This window comes from Solea solea, chromosome 15 (assembly GCF_958295425.1).
Source record: "Solea solea chromosome 15, fSolSol10.1, whole genome shotgun sequence".
Lineage (NCBI taxonomy): Eukaryota > Metazoa > Chordata > Actinopteri > Pleuronectiformes > Soleidae > Solea > Solea solea.
In genome coordinates this window covers 22172681-22188640 of record NC_081148.1, presented here as the reverse complement: position 1 = coordinate 22188640, position 15960 = coordinate 22172681, and the positions used below count along the sequence as shown (strand labels likewise).

Below are 15960 nucleotides of genomic sequence, written 5' to 3'. Positions count from 1 at the left end.
TCTGATCTTTTCCTCCCATCTTGCACAAATCAGATATGACCCATGAAGGTGCACGCAGGCGACAAAGCACATGGATTCAGGCCTCATGTGTATGTGGAAATAAATCAGATATGAATTAGATATGTGAATTTGTGTCTAATATCTGTTTAAGCAAACAGATATTCCCGTGTAGATGTTACTCGGTATCTAACCCTAACCCTATTACACTCCTGTCCCGACCCCTAACTCCTAACCTCAATCTCTGATTCCCATTTTAACCCCTTATCTGCTCTGAGCGTCTAAATTACATTGCAGTCAACTGAAATCCCTTTGTGTCTCTTATAGACACGGAAGGACATGACATGTTGCACATTTACAACATCTATGATCATGTGACTCTTCTTCAACTGGTGCAATAAAGAACGAGGACTCGAGCCGGTGGACCCCGTGCTGAGGTTTCCTGCCTTTGAGGCATGGATTTTTAAATTTCATAATAACACCACTACCACTTTCACTTCTGTTTTGGCCTACAAACCATTTCCAGGTCAGTAGCCATGCCCACCCTGTGGGTTTCCTCCCCAATGTAGATTTCAAATATGGGTCACTTTTGAAAGACAAAGAAAGCAGGTCCTCCATAAAGAAAAATGGAAAAAATCAGATGTCGGCAACATATCAGAATCATGCATTGAATCCTATTGTGCAAGTACATTCCCTTAATCATATCTTAGACATATTGTCCTCTAAGGGAAAGATGCACACCTATTTTTCAGGTTACAAACATGTGCAAAGAATAGTATTTAAGTCCAGTGGCAGAATCCTCTCGTCCTAACTAACCCAACAGTCCAAAGTAATCACGTTAATACAACTTAAATAGAGAAGCACGAAAAGATAAAATTGTCTTCACACCTGCGGGCGCTTCAGAGCTCCACAACATCCCATGTGCAGTAAACGACAGAAATAAAATGTACTCTTGAATCGGCTATTGCAGTGAAAAGTGTTTTGGCAGGACTTTAGTTTATAATAGGCTGAAGTGTCTGGGGCGATCTTATGAAGTACACTGCAATGAACAATGAAACTTGCTATGACTCCCCGGGAAATTAAAAGCATAAGTTTGCTGGATTTAGTGCCTGCTCTAAGTCCATTCTCCATGAGAGTATGATGTTGTGTGTATTGTGATGTTGTGTGAACACACTGTACAACTGTACAGTGGTGGATAACAGGTTGGCACTAGTATGTTGCATGCATGACCTTATGTTTCTCAACTGAAGCTATATTCGTCGCCACGCAGGAATTGTTGATCCACAGCTGCCTCTATCCTTGTGTTGTTGTTTTTTAAATACTTGTTTTGGATTCCAGATTTGGCACAAAACCTACCCCTGTGTCCCCCTCCAGCTACAAACACCTGTTTTCCTCTATGGACTTTGGCGTGAGACAATGTGTGCTTTACAAACACATCCCAGGCGGGAAAAAAAGGCTTTCTAATGGTGAGCAAAGGTGGTTATTCTTCAGATATTGTGAACACCAGGAGGCATATCATTTGTAAGGCGAGTTTTTTTGCTGAAGATCCCAAAAATGTGTTTTCCCTTCTGTCCCTGATGGCAACCATGTTATCAGTGAGAAGCGAGTGTCAGGCTTCCAGGCGAATCCATGGAAACGGCGGCACGTGCTCGCCGAAGGTCAGTGTTGATAAGTCAATAGGACACTTCAAAACACCTGAGGAGGGAGAGGAATGAGACAAAAACGACAATAAGCTTTTACTTCTCAAGTATCGATTACCGAGTCCTTTATTTTCCCGGCTGCTGGAAGCTGCATCTCGACTGCAGAGGCATTAGTTTTGCGGCGCGGAACTTTTCAATTTCATCAGTTAGAGATTGTTTGGGTTTCAAGATGTGACTGCTTGCGCTGATTAATACAGAAAAGTGAGGATGCAATGCTGCGCGACGCATCGCGGAAACAAATCGAATCATGATCGAAATCGAATCATGAAACCAGCGAAGATGGACAGACGTCTGCCTGTGTGTGTGGGAGAGAAAATTAAGATTAAAATCAATATTCCCATTTCTCCTGTGAACATTCTCCACTCTCCCTTTCACTGTTTCCATTCCTCCGTCTAATCATCATCACTTCATTTCATCCTCTCTCTTGTCTCAGATTCTCATTAACACCGCTGTCCTGTTGCCTCTCCACCTCCTCTGTTGCCCTCTGTTGTGCAGCTGTACAATGAACCACACGTCTTCTTTTTTTTTTAATCCTCTACTTGACTCAACCCCTTGCACCACCTCTCATAAACAATGTGTGTAGACACATGAAAGTAAAGGGGGGGTGCAGTGCAGGACACATCCAATTAAAAGCACAATGCATTATTATTTCGCAGCCACCCCCCCCCCCCCCCCTGCACAGTCTCTTCAGATTATATAACAGCTCAGTGTCAATGAAGCCAGCCTGTGGAGGACAAGTTAAGGGGGTCTTCGCCAATGATGATGCAGCTCAGCGACTCTGGACTTTCCCCAGCAGCCTGCATGTGTGCTGTCCCTCACTCCTCCTCCTCCTCCTTCCTCCCCCTTTGCCATAGCCACCCACCCACCAGCCCACCTTCTCCATCCCTCCCTCCCTCCCTTACTCACACACACAGACACACACACACATAGCTCCACTCAATCACGAATGCACAGGGATTGCAGCAACAGCAGCGCCGCGAGATGGAGATCTCCGCTGTGTGTGTGAGTGCCCATTCCCGGTGAGTGCAGGGACAAGAGGGAATGAGTGTCAGTGATGCTTGAATGAGGGGTGCATGGGGGGGGGGAGACGTGGGGGTGGAGGGTGGCTGATGACAGTCAGGATTGAGGTTTTTTTGTTGTGTTTTTTTTAGAAAGGCAATGTCTTTCTGCTGCTTTTTTTTTCACCCCCCCTCTTTCATCACCATAACCTGAATCTTTTGCTGGATGTGCCACAACTCCTCCAGCTGTCACTGCACCGGCTGCCTCTCCCTCTGTCCTCCCGCAGCCTGTGAGAGCTGCTCCAGAGGCTGGACGGTTCCCCGGCACGCACTGACTTCATGGATGAACACTGGCTCTACCTGGGATCTGTGCTTTCTCGTCCTTTCCACCTCTAGTCTGTTTCTCAAGGTAAGAGTTGTACTCCTTCACACCCCCACCCCCCCCTCTTCTTTTTTTTGTGGAGTTGCACACATACTGCATATTGCACAGAAGGGATTGATCTGCTCTGGCTTTTTGTGTGTGTGTCTGTCTTTCTCTCAGTCTTTGAGTGGAGATCTGATGAATGCATGACTTGTGAGAAAATGCTCTTAAAGTATTGCACACATGTGTATGATCCCTGGTGCATCAGATAAGGATAACTCGGGGAGGGGGGTGGGGGGTGGGGGGCATCATTTCTGCAGTTGAAGGTTTAATGACTAATCAGAACATTACATCAGTTTTTTTTTATTATTTTCCCAGAATTATAAATGAAGATAAACGCTAATGTGACACGACTTGGATTTATGGCACTGTATCATAATGCGTGTCTTTGCGGTCCTTGACTGACATGCAGCATTTATCAGATGATAAGTCGATGATGATCGAGATTGGTGTACTTTGATGGTCACGTTATTGATGGGTGCTTACTAATAGACTCGTGCATATTGTACTGCAATAGAAGGTCAGGAGGCTGATCATTTATTGGAGAACACCTTCCCCATTAAGTGGCGTGGATGACATGGCATGACATTTGTGTGCAATGAGTGATGCGCTCCTCAAGGCTCAATCTGATGAAGGGTGAATTTGTGACCGATCATGATTAATGATGTGATCTGGGAAGCTGTAGGACACTGCATCACATACAGATCCAGAGCTGTACTTATATCTGCTCTCAGCCTCTCCCTCGCTCTCCCTCTGTTTCCTACACGTCATTCCTTGACTACTTAAATTTGCAGGAAACAGACAGAGTTGCAGCTTGATGCTGCAAAGACACTGTGGCTTTGCCCATCTCGGCATCACTTTCACTTTGAGTTAATCATCACGTCACCCCGGGTGTACATGTGTGTGCCCCACAGTGCAATTAAATGTACTCATCACAGAAGTGCATGACAGATGTAAGACCGGGGGCTGTTTCATGAAGGAAAGTGTCTACCTTCACATATGTTCGTTTTTATACAAAAAGAGAGAGCCACACTATCAGGAGAGCACTTGCCTTCTGCATTTCATCGTGTCTAAACTCTTCCCAAGGATCCATTTCACAGCCAGTGCTCTCATCCGGGAGATACAGGGATGGGAGCCTTTTTAAAACCTCCTGCTCCTATTCCCCCGTGACAAAAAAATACTGCTGCTCAGTGATAAATCTTTTAAGCCAATGTCATAAAGCAAACTTTCACAGGTGTAGCCTGTAGCCCGGTTAGATACAGATAGCTCAGGATGACAACTGGATGTAGAAGGTGTGTGTGTGTGTGTGTGTGTGTGTGCACGTGACCATGACCATGACTATGGATGTCTCACAGCAGGGATTGTTTCAAAAGTTGAGTCAAAGATGATGGAAGAAATAAAGAATCTTTGATCTAGGGGACTTGTGAAGATTGTTGCTATAGTATCTATACTATACTATAAGATACAATACTATATTGTACTATACACTGGGGATGAACCAATCTAATACTCAGTATCAGGCCAATATTGGTCAAAATGGTCAGATTTGATGTTAGAGAAACAATAAATCCAGTATAATCTGTGAATGACACTATACTGCACTCACTACTGGTATTGGTTCACTGGACAAAATCACTAGATCAGATATCGTAAAAAATAAAAGCCAGTACATCTGCAAAACCATATTTATGTAGGTAAATCCCTACTCCATGCAAAGACAGATCTGAAATTGAGAAATAAGAGTTTTATAAACACACAAGAAAGTGCTATGAAGAAAAATTAGTGTATTCACATTAGACTGGGATGATGGTGGAATGGGGGTGTGGGGTGTGGGGGGATGTGGTGGGGTGCTGACCCTCACTGGGGGGCACCAAAGTTACATGGAGGAAGTCACAGAGTCCTTTTGATTGTAAGTGCGTAGGAATTTCTATAAGTAAAACAGATGACTCAGCGTTAAATTATTCTTTTTTTTTTTGGAGGAAGACGACTGCATAACTTTTGAGGGTCACATTGAGTGTTTATCTCTCTGTAAATGCAAGGAGCCTCTCCCTGTCTGAGGAAGCCAGAAGTCTTGTATCACAGAAGTACAAAGTTTAAGGCTGAAAAAAAATAAAATAGAATAACTGACTAAATAAATAAATAAAAGAGCTGATGGCGAAGCTTCAGGGAGTCTCAGTGCTCTCATTAAAAGCCAGACTGCTCGGGTGTGCTCCTAAAATGCACATATGACAGTGGAAGTTTGTGTTGCTAAAACATGAGGCAAACAATAATACTTTGCAATACACACAGAAAATAATCTGCATTGTATTGATTGTAGTGGTTGCGGATATTTAATTTCACAGTTGACTGTTTGTTTTTACTGCATTTCATTTTATTTATGCTATAAAAAGTTACAAATATTCAATATATAGTAGGTTCACAATGTATAGATGTGCAGAAATCCTGAAAGGAATAACTTGGTATCCACTGCAGTAGGCTGTGCTGATATTACCTCGTAGTTATGAAGTCATACTTGGTGCAATGCCATTGTAATGCAATGCACAATAGTGACAGGGATTTCTTGTCCTGAAAGGGGGGGGGGGGGCACGTCGCAGGGACACTGTTCTCGTAGTGTGTAGAACACACGTGAGCTGATGAGCTCAGCATTTAGCTGCTGTTCTCATGAAGGAGGACGCGGCACCTCGCAGGACAACCATTGTCGTAGCACACATTATTGAGAATGACAAGCTGTGGCACTGAAGAACATGCTGTGTTTGCGATACGTCCAGTTGGTCATGGTGCTGCAGTGGCAGTTGCTATGTTTCGGGGGGGGGAGGCCACAATGATAACATTACTTAGCCATTAATGAGAGTGACTGTTACACTCTATGCAAATATCCTATAGATGCACTTCAGTAATTATTGCGTTGATGCGGCCTGACAAGGATGAAAGGCGATCAAAGCAAACGCCGTGCCTCTCTGCCTCCGTCTCTCTCTCTCTCTCTCTCCCCCCTGCACTCTGCTTTGGCATAAATCATGAGTCAGCAGTGTTGTAGACCTGATATGGCACAGATCAACAGGCACGTTTCCACACCATTGTAATCTAAATCAATCATAATAATGTGGTGTTATTATAATTTTATTTATATTCCCCCCCCCCCTTTTCTTTCACACGTTTGACATTTTAGTGTGAAGAACGGAAGGGCAATTGGAGCAGACAACGTGGTCTGCCAGGGTACATAAGGAGATTTCAGAGGATTACTTTTGCAATTTTAGAGTCAATGCATTATTCATAATCCTTTTGGATAGCTGAGGCCAAATCAGGGAAGGACCTCAGGTCATTAGCAGAGATATAGCCTGGTCTGAGAAGATGAAGAGGATGAGGAGGAGGAGAAGAAGACGGAAAACAACAAGGCAAAGGAGATTTTCACACCACTATCTGAATATGAGTCACATCAGTGTCTTTCCTCTCAGTCCCTCTCTTTGTTTGTATCTGACTTCCAATAATAAATCGCTGAACGGCTCCTCTTGATTCCCTTTTGTGTGAATTATCATTTAGTCGCTTTATATGCATTACATGACTGGATAGGAAATTGCACGTGCATAGAGGAGACGTTTCCTGCAGATGTGATTACCTTTTCAGTGGTGCAAGATTGGTATTCCTCACTGTGAAATAGTATCACCCCATGTGAATCGGCCTCAAACAAATTCCTTTTATCCGCGGAACTGCTTCTGACAAACAACTTAGGCTGAAATCAAAGTGCATACTGAGCTGTGTTTCACAACACATTCCACCACCACCACCTCGATACAATTCAGCTGCTCCAAATTCCAAAACAACTGTGTGTAAATTCATACACAGCACGTATTGTTCACATATAATGAGATTGAGCTAATTGCTTGGTGTTTTGTTTTTGTTTTCCCTCTCCTCTGGCACTGAATGCTCTGCAGTGACTGAAGACATTGGAAACTGCATGCAGCTTCTCTTATCCCATTGATTCTAAAAGAAGATGATACTGATGGTACATTTACACCAGGCTCAAAGCCATCCACTTATCCATGTTCATGTGTAGATGGATGGTACAATTAACCCTTTAAATCTAGATTGTTCAAAGGCAAATGGATGATTGTGAGATAACGAAAGACATTAATGTCAGTGTCATAAAGCTAATACAGTTCACCATGTTGCATAGCTGTGTTTTGTGACAACAGCTAACAACGACATTTGTTTTTATTTGAATCTCTGTCACAAACATGTGCCAATGTTCTTGAAAGGGTGTCCCATTTTCGCCCAAATTAACCACTGCCCGTTCCACAGCTCAGTTCCAAGGGCCAAGGGTAGGGAGCTGTACCAATCTCAGCTGACATAGGGCAATAGGCGGGGTCACACCCTGGACAGGTCACCAGTCCATCACAGGGCCACATATAGAGACGATCAACCAGCCACTCTCACAATCACACCTATGGTCAATTAAGAGTGTCTAATTTACTTAATCCCCATATTGCATGTTTTTGGATTGTGTTTGGAAACCGGAGAACCCGGAAAAAAAAAAACACACATACACAAGGAGAACATGCAAACACTATGGAGAAAGGCCCTCATTCCGACCGGGTCGGGAACCTGGGTCTTCTTGCTGCACAGGCAAGAGTGCTAACCACTACACCAACCGTGTGGCCTGTAAGGGTAAAAATGAGAGATGGAATTGAGTAAACCAAACCCTGGAGAGGTTTTTGGTGCAGTTAATTCTGGTTGCTGTGAATGCAGTCCGACATCTTTGACTCTTTACCCTTTGAAAGTAGTGGTCTTGTCCCACTTGCAATTTAACTTTGGTGCGGTTCATCACTGATATGAAGTCCATCTGCACCAATCAAAGAAAGTGTGGCATTTACCGATAAGACCGTCCAAACCCAGAGGACGGATGTTGTTTAACGGCCTAAGTTCTCCGTCTCAGGTGACTGAACATCAGGTGTGAACACACCATTAGTTGTCTCTAAATATATTCCATTTTCATTAAACAGTTTGGGTCGGAGGGTCAGGTTACACTGGACAGCGTGCAAGGTGAGACATATGGCTGCAGTCCCGGGAAATACAACCTTGTGCTTTTTTATCATTAGTCCTTGTCTGCTGTGCTTCTGTGTGAGTGTGTGCACTAAAATCTTTGTGAGAACCTATAGACTTTACTGTGTGAGGACATTTTTGGCCAGGTTTTGTTTTTTTATTTAAACGGCTGCTTGAGGTTTAAAGCTGTGGCTTTTAAAGTTGTTCCAGGGTTAGACTTAGGTCTATATTTGGTAAGGGACAAAGTAAGGAGTGTCCTTAGATGTAAGACAGAATAATTAGAGAGTAAAGATGTGTTTGACTTCCACCATTCAAATCTAATCTTAACCAGTTCCTCAGAAATGAGGATTACTGGTCCTGACAAGGTCAGTGTATATGTCAGAAATGGTCCTAAAGAATGAATATGTACACAAATAAGTACACATACACACACCATACAATGCTGTCACTTTCAGACATACGCAGATATGGTGCCATCGTTAAAAGCTTTCTATTTTAAACACTCAGATAGTTTGATATAAATAAAATATAGATCAGTTATAGATCATTAGTCCGCACATGGCTTTTTCCTTTTACACATTTCTTTGCAGACATGTAACTACGGTGAAGAAATACGAAAACGTCAGCATAAATGTTCTCACCACAACAATCACACTGACAGATTCCCACTGTCGCCGGATGACAAAACATGATTACTTTTCAGAGGAACAGCAACACTATGAGTAGTTTGCTGGGGTTTTTTTTGTCCCTTTCTGTTAATAAATGATTCATTGGAGTTTATTTATCACACCCATGTCTTGTCACATGAAACTGATTAACCAGCTCTTTCTTGGTGTTTGGTTTCACCCACATCAGATATCATTTCATTTCCTTTCGCTGCTTTATATGTTTCCCATGCACTGGCTGTGAAATGTGTTTCATCACAGATGAGACAGAAAATGCAATATTTCTAATTTGATTATATGGACATTGATTTCAAAGCCCCCGCACGGGGAATCAATAAACACAAACAGCCCTGAAAGTCATTTTAACTCGTAACTGTGTAGTTTATGAATAATTACGTAAAAGTGTAAATCAAGCAATGTCATTGGCATCAGTGGCATCTGTGACTATTTAACGACTAATTAAAGTGAGTCTTAAATCTAAGTTATGCTTTGCATGAGACGCATCAACATGTTGCGTTATCAATTAGAAAAATGCATGAATAAATTCATGAAAGCTTCATGAAGCTCATCCTAAACCACACGGCAGGAACTGTTTGACACTTTGAGTCTAAACTGCAACTGATTCCAAGTTGTTTTTCTCAAACTTTTTCCACTTTTTACTGTAAATTCTTTTAAAAAAGGGAAAAAAAAACACTGTCTGTTCACTCAGTATCCGAACCAGTGGCCTTCTTGTTGTGAGGCAACAAAGCCAGCCAGTGTGACACCATGTGGCCCCATCCGCTCAATCAAATGAACTGATTTATCCTCCACTCCCACAGTTTATATTCGGTGTGCTATACTCTGACCTCGTCAGTCCACTCAGTGCGGCAAAGACCTGTCGTGATGTCTGTGATGATAATAAATTTCCTCCGGGGAGTTCAGAGCGGGAGCTCACAGGTGGATGCATACGGAGAAGCTCAATATCAGCTTTTATGTGGAGTCTATAGCGGAGAGCCACAGCTGCACGTGTGGCCATTTTGTCTGCCGCCGAGCCGAGAGTGCACAGGGAACAGTATATTATATCGTAAACGCCTACTGGGCCAACACAAACATCCACACTACAGCCATTCCAGAACAAAACACCTGCAAAGATTGTCAGGAAAATACTATTAAGCAAACGCAAACACAGCAACAGGAGATAATCACGAGTGCAGACGCGGTAAACATAAGGCTGGTCCTGAATGCAACTGAGGGTATCAGTGCAGCATGGAGAACAGGAGCTTAGCTGTTCAGATGTTGTTATGACCTTGTGTATGAGTTGGAATATTTCCCTAACAAACAGCTGAATATGATGTGTAGAATAAATGTAAATGTGCCTCCCCCTGTGCTCGGCATCAGCAAATCCCCCATTACTCCAAGGGAACGTTATGTTTAAGGAAACTCATTTACAGTTACTCTCTCAAAGAGAGTTTGCAGTGATCCACAAGGAGATCCCAGATATGGTATCAGCCAAGGGAGAAAGTCACAGAAGCGGCTAAGCCCCAAACACTCACACGACTGCCAAGTGGTGCATTTTGTAAAAAAGAAAAGCTGGAAGAAAAGTTATCTTTACCACTCAAAGTTGAATTCAAAACCCGGTCTGTAGAACTGAGAACTATAACTCAAGTCCGGTAGATATTCTTTAAACACACACACACACACTTAACATATGTAACTCTAATGAATAGCAATTATAATAAATAGCAATTATTCAATGGTTGAGAGATTAATGAGGTCAAGCAGCGATCTGTCACCTCGGCACCTTGTGTTAATACAAAAACTGTGTCCAATTTGAGGCGCGTAATTGAGGTCATTAAATGGTCAGCGTGTAGGATTTAGTGGCATCTAGGGGTAAGGTTGCATATTGCAATCAACTGAATACCCTCTGTGAACAAACATGGGGGAACTCCATGGAAGAGGTGTAATTAAACTGTTTATTTCGAAGGTAATGAAATCACAGCCGTTCTCCTACGTTAATGAAAACATCATTTTGAATAATGTATTCAATTCTGCTAATAGAAGCGCCCTAAGTTATATACAATGGGCCTTTAACTGATAGAGGAAACAGTCACTGAGCCTATAGCGTCTGAATAGTGGAAGCACAGCGCAAACACAATAAGGAAATCACATATGATCGCTCCTTAGACACTGCTTTGTGTCTCAGTCACAGAAAGCCTGGTTGAATCAGATTCAATGGAAATATTGTTTGCTTTATGCAAAAGGTTGAAGCCTGTGTACATTCACTTACCCTAAAACTCTGTTCCAGGCATCGCTACGACTGAGAGGACACTGTGACCAGAATCCATAGGTTAAACTTATTCAGTATTTCACATTTGGGGAATTGTTTTTTGAATAATTCCGCAGCTATGGCACCGGGTTTTGTTCTCACTGGCATCGGCAAAGCATTTTGAACTCGATATAACTGATTCATGCTTTCTCTCCGTGGCAACGGCAGCCATGGCTCCGAGTTATTACAGTATTTAGAGCTGCCGTGTCAAAGAGAGAAACAACAGAATAAATGATGTGTGTGCGGCATATAACAGTTTCCAAACATGTCTAAATTGAAATCATTTGTGTGTTTTGATGTTTTATCCTTGTCACATTTTTACTACATGTATTGATAAAGCCTTACCCTACTGCGCCTTAACTTGTTTAATCTGTGTGATCTAGCGTGTTGCTAGAATCTAAAGTTACGCTCCCAAAAGGAGAAATTGAATTGGGGTCATCATAACAGAGCAGAAAGCAGCCTCTGAGTCTCTTATCTTTCATCTTTTTCAGGAAATATGGTGAGCAAAGAGGACATCAAATGCGTTGTTCTCTCAAACTCAGATGACTCCGATTCAGACACAGGCCCGTCACACAGCCTCGATACCCAATCTGGACCAGAATCAGGCAAGCGCGAGGTGAAGAAGAGAAACAAGGCCTTACAAGTGCGATTCAAAGATATCTGCGACGCTCAGAATGAGTACCAGGGAAGACACTCCAGATCCATTTCCTGTAAAGTGACGCACCGAAAATACATGACCATGCCGGCCAGACGCTCTATTCCAAATGTGACCAAGAGTACTGGGGTCCAGACCTCACCGGATCTTACGAAGCGGTACAAGACTTTTCCTTTTGAGCGGAAAAAGGGACATACGTTTAAGCATACAGCTTTGGTGGAAGACTACAAAGGACAAAACAATGGGTTTTTGAGCGACATAAAGACGGAGGGCGAGGACGGACAACTTATCGGGGAGTCGTCTGAGTGCAAGGGTAAGATTGTGGGGCAGACCAAAGCGTTGCTTCACCACACCGATGACAGCAGCGATACCGAGGATTTGCTCTCCAGCGCCAACTGTTTAGATGGACCCTCGTGCCCGGATTCACACTTCTCGGAGGAGAGCCATCTTAGCAGCCCTCCTTCCAAAAGTGAACAAGAGTACCAGGGGTGCGGGACAAGGAGCAAACACAAAGTGTTATCCAGAGAGAACACGGATGTTGGCACGTCCTCAAAGAGACAGCTGGCTGACACAGAGTTTTTAGCGGACAAGTCAAAGGGCTCGGGCCCTGTTGCGTGGAACACTTTGACAAAAGTGGAGTCTTTAGGAAGTCCCTCTGTTAGCTGTAAACGGAAAAAGGGCTCCCAGTCAAACGAACAGCAGTCACAGACACTTCCCCACAGTGCCAAATGTTCCGTGCAGTCGCAAGGGCAGCATCGGACAAGGCATGCGTCAGCCTCCTCTAAACTCCAGCAAACAGCTTGGGGCGATGAGGGCTTTCTTCCAGGAGACACCTCGCGAGCCCCAGGTATGGGGAGCAGTCCGCAGATAATGTCCTTATCTGGAGACAAGGATATCAAAGCACAGCTGCAGGCCATGGAGAACCTCATCAGCTCCAGCCAGGAAACCATCAAGGTCCTGCTTGGAGTTATACAGGAGCTGGAGAAAGGTGAAGCACAGAGAGACGGGTGAGTACCGCGAGATTTACAACACAGGCCTCTCTCTGTGCACGCAACCACACATGCATTATACACGTGTTAACTGTTAGCAAACAGTGATGCGTTATTCTTTCAAATAACCTGTTTTTAATTCTGTATTACTGTCTGAATGCTGACCTTTTATTGCCTCATCAGATTTCTATTAAGTGATATTCATTGATTTAAGTTCTTGAGTCGCTTTGATGTATTTTAGTCCGCTGGATTCTTGAGAGGCGCAGTGTGAGATCAATAGAAACCAGGGGAGGGAGGTGTGACACCCCGGCAAAGCCCAGTGGCCGCATGACCTGAACTCAAATATTCATGTAGATTAAGAGTGTGGAACTACTCCAGGGTCCTATAGGCTTTTCTCACCTGGCTTTCACATTTTTGGTGCATTTTTTTTAAAATAATTTATAGTATATATTGAATTGATATATTGAAGTTAAACATGTCCCTCCGTATGCTGCATGCTTTCAGCTGAGTGAATGTGTGCTGAGTGTGGAAGAGTCATCTTCTGTGTTTGCAAAATACTTGCATGACATAATACATCGGGGACTGCACTCTTCACAACTGCATCAAACCAAAGCAAAATGCCATTTGCAGAGTCATTTTCCTTATGGATATTGACTATGAAGGGTTTAATCACTTTCCTCAATCAATTTCCTGCTTATTTCGAGTCGTCTCAGAGTCATTGTGAACTCTTGCAGTGTCACTGTAACAGAAACCTCTTGTACTTTTGAATATACATATTTTTTCTACCTTATAAAACAATTTAATGTCACTGCGTGCAGATTACACTGTATCCAACGTCATTGATAATAATAATGGATACTATAACGATACGATAACCATTAAACTGTTTCAAATTTCACTGCAATCCATGCTGTGGATGTTTCAACTAACACATTTTTTGATAATCGATTCAAAACACTTAAACCGATGAATCAATTATAAAAAGAGTTGAAGATTAATAACAGATTAATCGAATAATCGGTATTAATTGCAACCGATGATGGCACGAGAGAATTATTAGACCGTGAAGACTCGTGAATGCTCTCATGTAACTCACTTAGGAAAAACTTTCACTTGCTGTTGGAAACAGAGGAAAAGTCATAGGTTCATAAAGCCGTGACTGAATAAAACTTTATATGATAATCAACTAACATTGTGTAATGGGGTATTTCCCTTTTCAGTTCACAGTAAAAGAAATACATCTCAGCGCTGTCTCTCTTTCTACTTTAATCTCAGAACAAGTTTCATATTTCATATTTTATTAGAGATGCACCTTTGAAGGAAAAGAGTATTACTATGCTTCATTAAGTCCTAAAAACACTGTCAGACTCTCACAGTAATGCAATTCTCTGAATGCACTAGAAATGCAAAGCAAATTGTATCCAAGCCTCGTCCACCTCCAGTGGACAACACAGTTTTGTTCCGGGGGAACTTTGCTTTTAGACGCCCAATTAGTGCAGCTTCATAACACCTATGCTTTCATCTCAACACAAACCCGCTCCTCCACTGCGTTGTTTTCTTTCAATGTTATTAGAGAAGCTGCAGTTACAGGACACAAAACCTGCCTCCCATCGTCGTGTCTGCATAAACAAGTCTTCCCTGTTTGTCATGGCTGAACAGTTAGATAGTTTCCTGTAAAGCGACGCTTTCAGATGAACCGAAAGGGAAATAAAACCTCCCCCACTCTCTGATTTGTCTGTAGCAGTAGCACACGCACACACACACACACACACACACACACACACACGCATGCAGTGACACATTATTATCCGTTGATCCAGCTGACTGGGGAACAAACACAATTCACAAGTGTTTTACTCACTTCACTATTGACATTCAAAATAATAGTATTACTTCTACTTCTCGGTTTGGGGGGGGATTTTACTTTCTCTCCCCGTGTGTGTGTGTGTGTGTGTGTGTGTTGCTGTGCACCAGATACAAACAAATGAAACCTGTTCCCCTGCAAACATGAAATAATTGATTTCCCCGTAAATCTGTTTCACATCTTCTTCAGTTTGATGCAGTCACACAAAATGTTGGAATCAATGACGCTGCGCAAAACGGGAACTGCCTCATTTGCCTGTTAACGGTTTCACGTCCCTTTTTGAAGTGGGCTTCTGTGTGGTGTATTTAAAGGTCCACTGTGTAGGAATTAGTGACATCTAATGGTGAGAGAGCAGATTACAACAAGGAGAGGACTCCTTGTTGGACAGATTTTGGTCCCAATCTGACCCTTCCAACAATAGTGGGTGTCTTCCGATTTCAGGCTGATTTGGGCCAGATTATCTGGGGTTAACAGACGCGATTTTAATGTCGATTTCAGATCAAAGTATTAAAGATGTTATGATATTTGAAACGGATGTTTCGTACTTTTGTTTAGAAACGTAACTTGTATTTGTAACGTGTAACTTGTTTTTGTGTTTCTCAGACACACAAAAAGCTATTAACTGACAACGCCAAGAGTCCGAGTCTGTTTATGTTCTGAAATCACGTTAAATCACTTGGGTTTCTGTGAGATCCCAAATCCCTGGAATCTCCTCCCTGAAATGTGTGGTCCTGCGTCTGTGCTTTCTCGGGATTAAAACATTAAATCGTTGTGTCTGTGGTCTCCCGCGTCAGATTTGAAAATCCTCTAGTGTGGGGCGGGCTTTGATTTCCAAAGCTCATGAAGTTACTACGGTGGCCTTCCTGTACCACACTGCTTGGGATTTTTGTAGGCGGAGCACATTTTTTGTCTTGTGTAGAATACTCGACTAATGCCAGTAAAGACTTTTAAAGAGCACACACTGGACCTTTAAAACAAAGTCAGTGTGTTACACAGAGGTGACTGTGCTCTGCTTGTTTTCTGTGCGTCGCTGAGCTCAGCAAAAACAAAGCTATGACCTGAGACAAACCGAGAGAGAAAAAAATAAAAATACATTTTAGCCTTTTAACAAAATGCTTACCTAATTAAATCAGCCAGCTAAAGTGGATGCTTTATTGTTTAGCACTTTACCGAGCCTTAAGGCGGCTCTTTTCCAGCAGGAAGCTGAAGTTTGTGTCTCCCCGTACACCATTCACTTTGTCTGCACCAGAGTCCATTGAGTGAAACGGTGTGTTTTCCTCAAAGAGCACTGATACTGTGGTCCACTGCAGCCTGGATCTGTTGGGTTAT

General features: G+C 42.8%; 1 protein-coding gene across 3 annotated transcripts in view; it reads left to right on the top strand.

Annotated features, from left to right (window-relative positions):
* The first annotated feature begins 2634 nt into the window (after positions 1-2634).
* The window catches only part of LOC131473585 (inhibitory synaptic factor 2A-like), a 29250-nt gene continuing 15924 nt past the window's right edge, over positions 2635-15960 (top strand). For 2 of the 3 annotated variants that reach the window (XR_009242191.1, XM_058650877.1), the window contains exons 1-3: positions 2635-2716; positions 2942-3104; positions 11615-12785. Coding sequence is in view for 1 of the 3 variants with exons in the window: in XM_058650877.1 (XP_058506860.1) it covers positions 11620-12785 (1166 nt within the window). In the remaining 2 variants the exon portion in view is untranslated. Of the gene's footprint in view, positions 2717-2748; positions 3105-11614; positions 12786-15960 lie in introns of those variants that run through there. The other variant, XR_009242192.1, reaches the window with a different exon arrangement.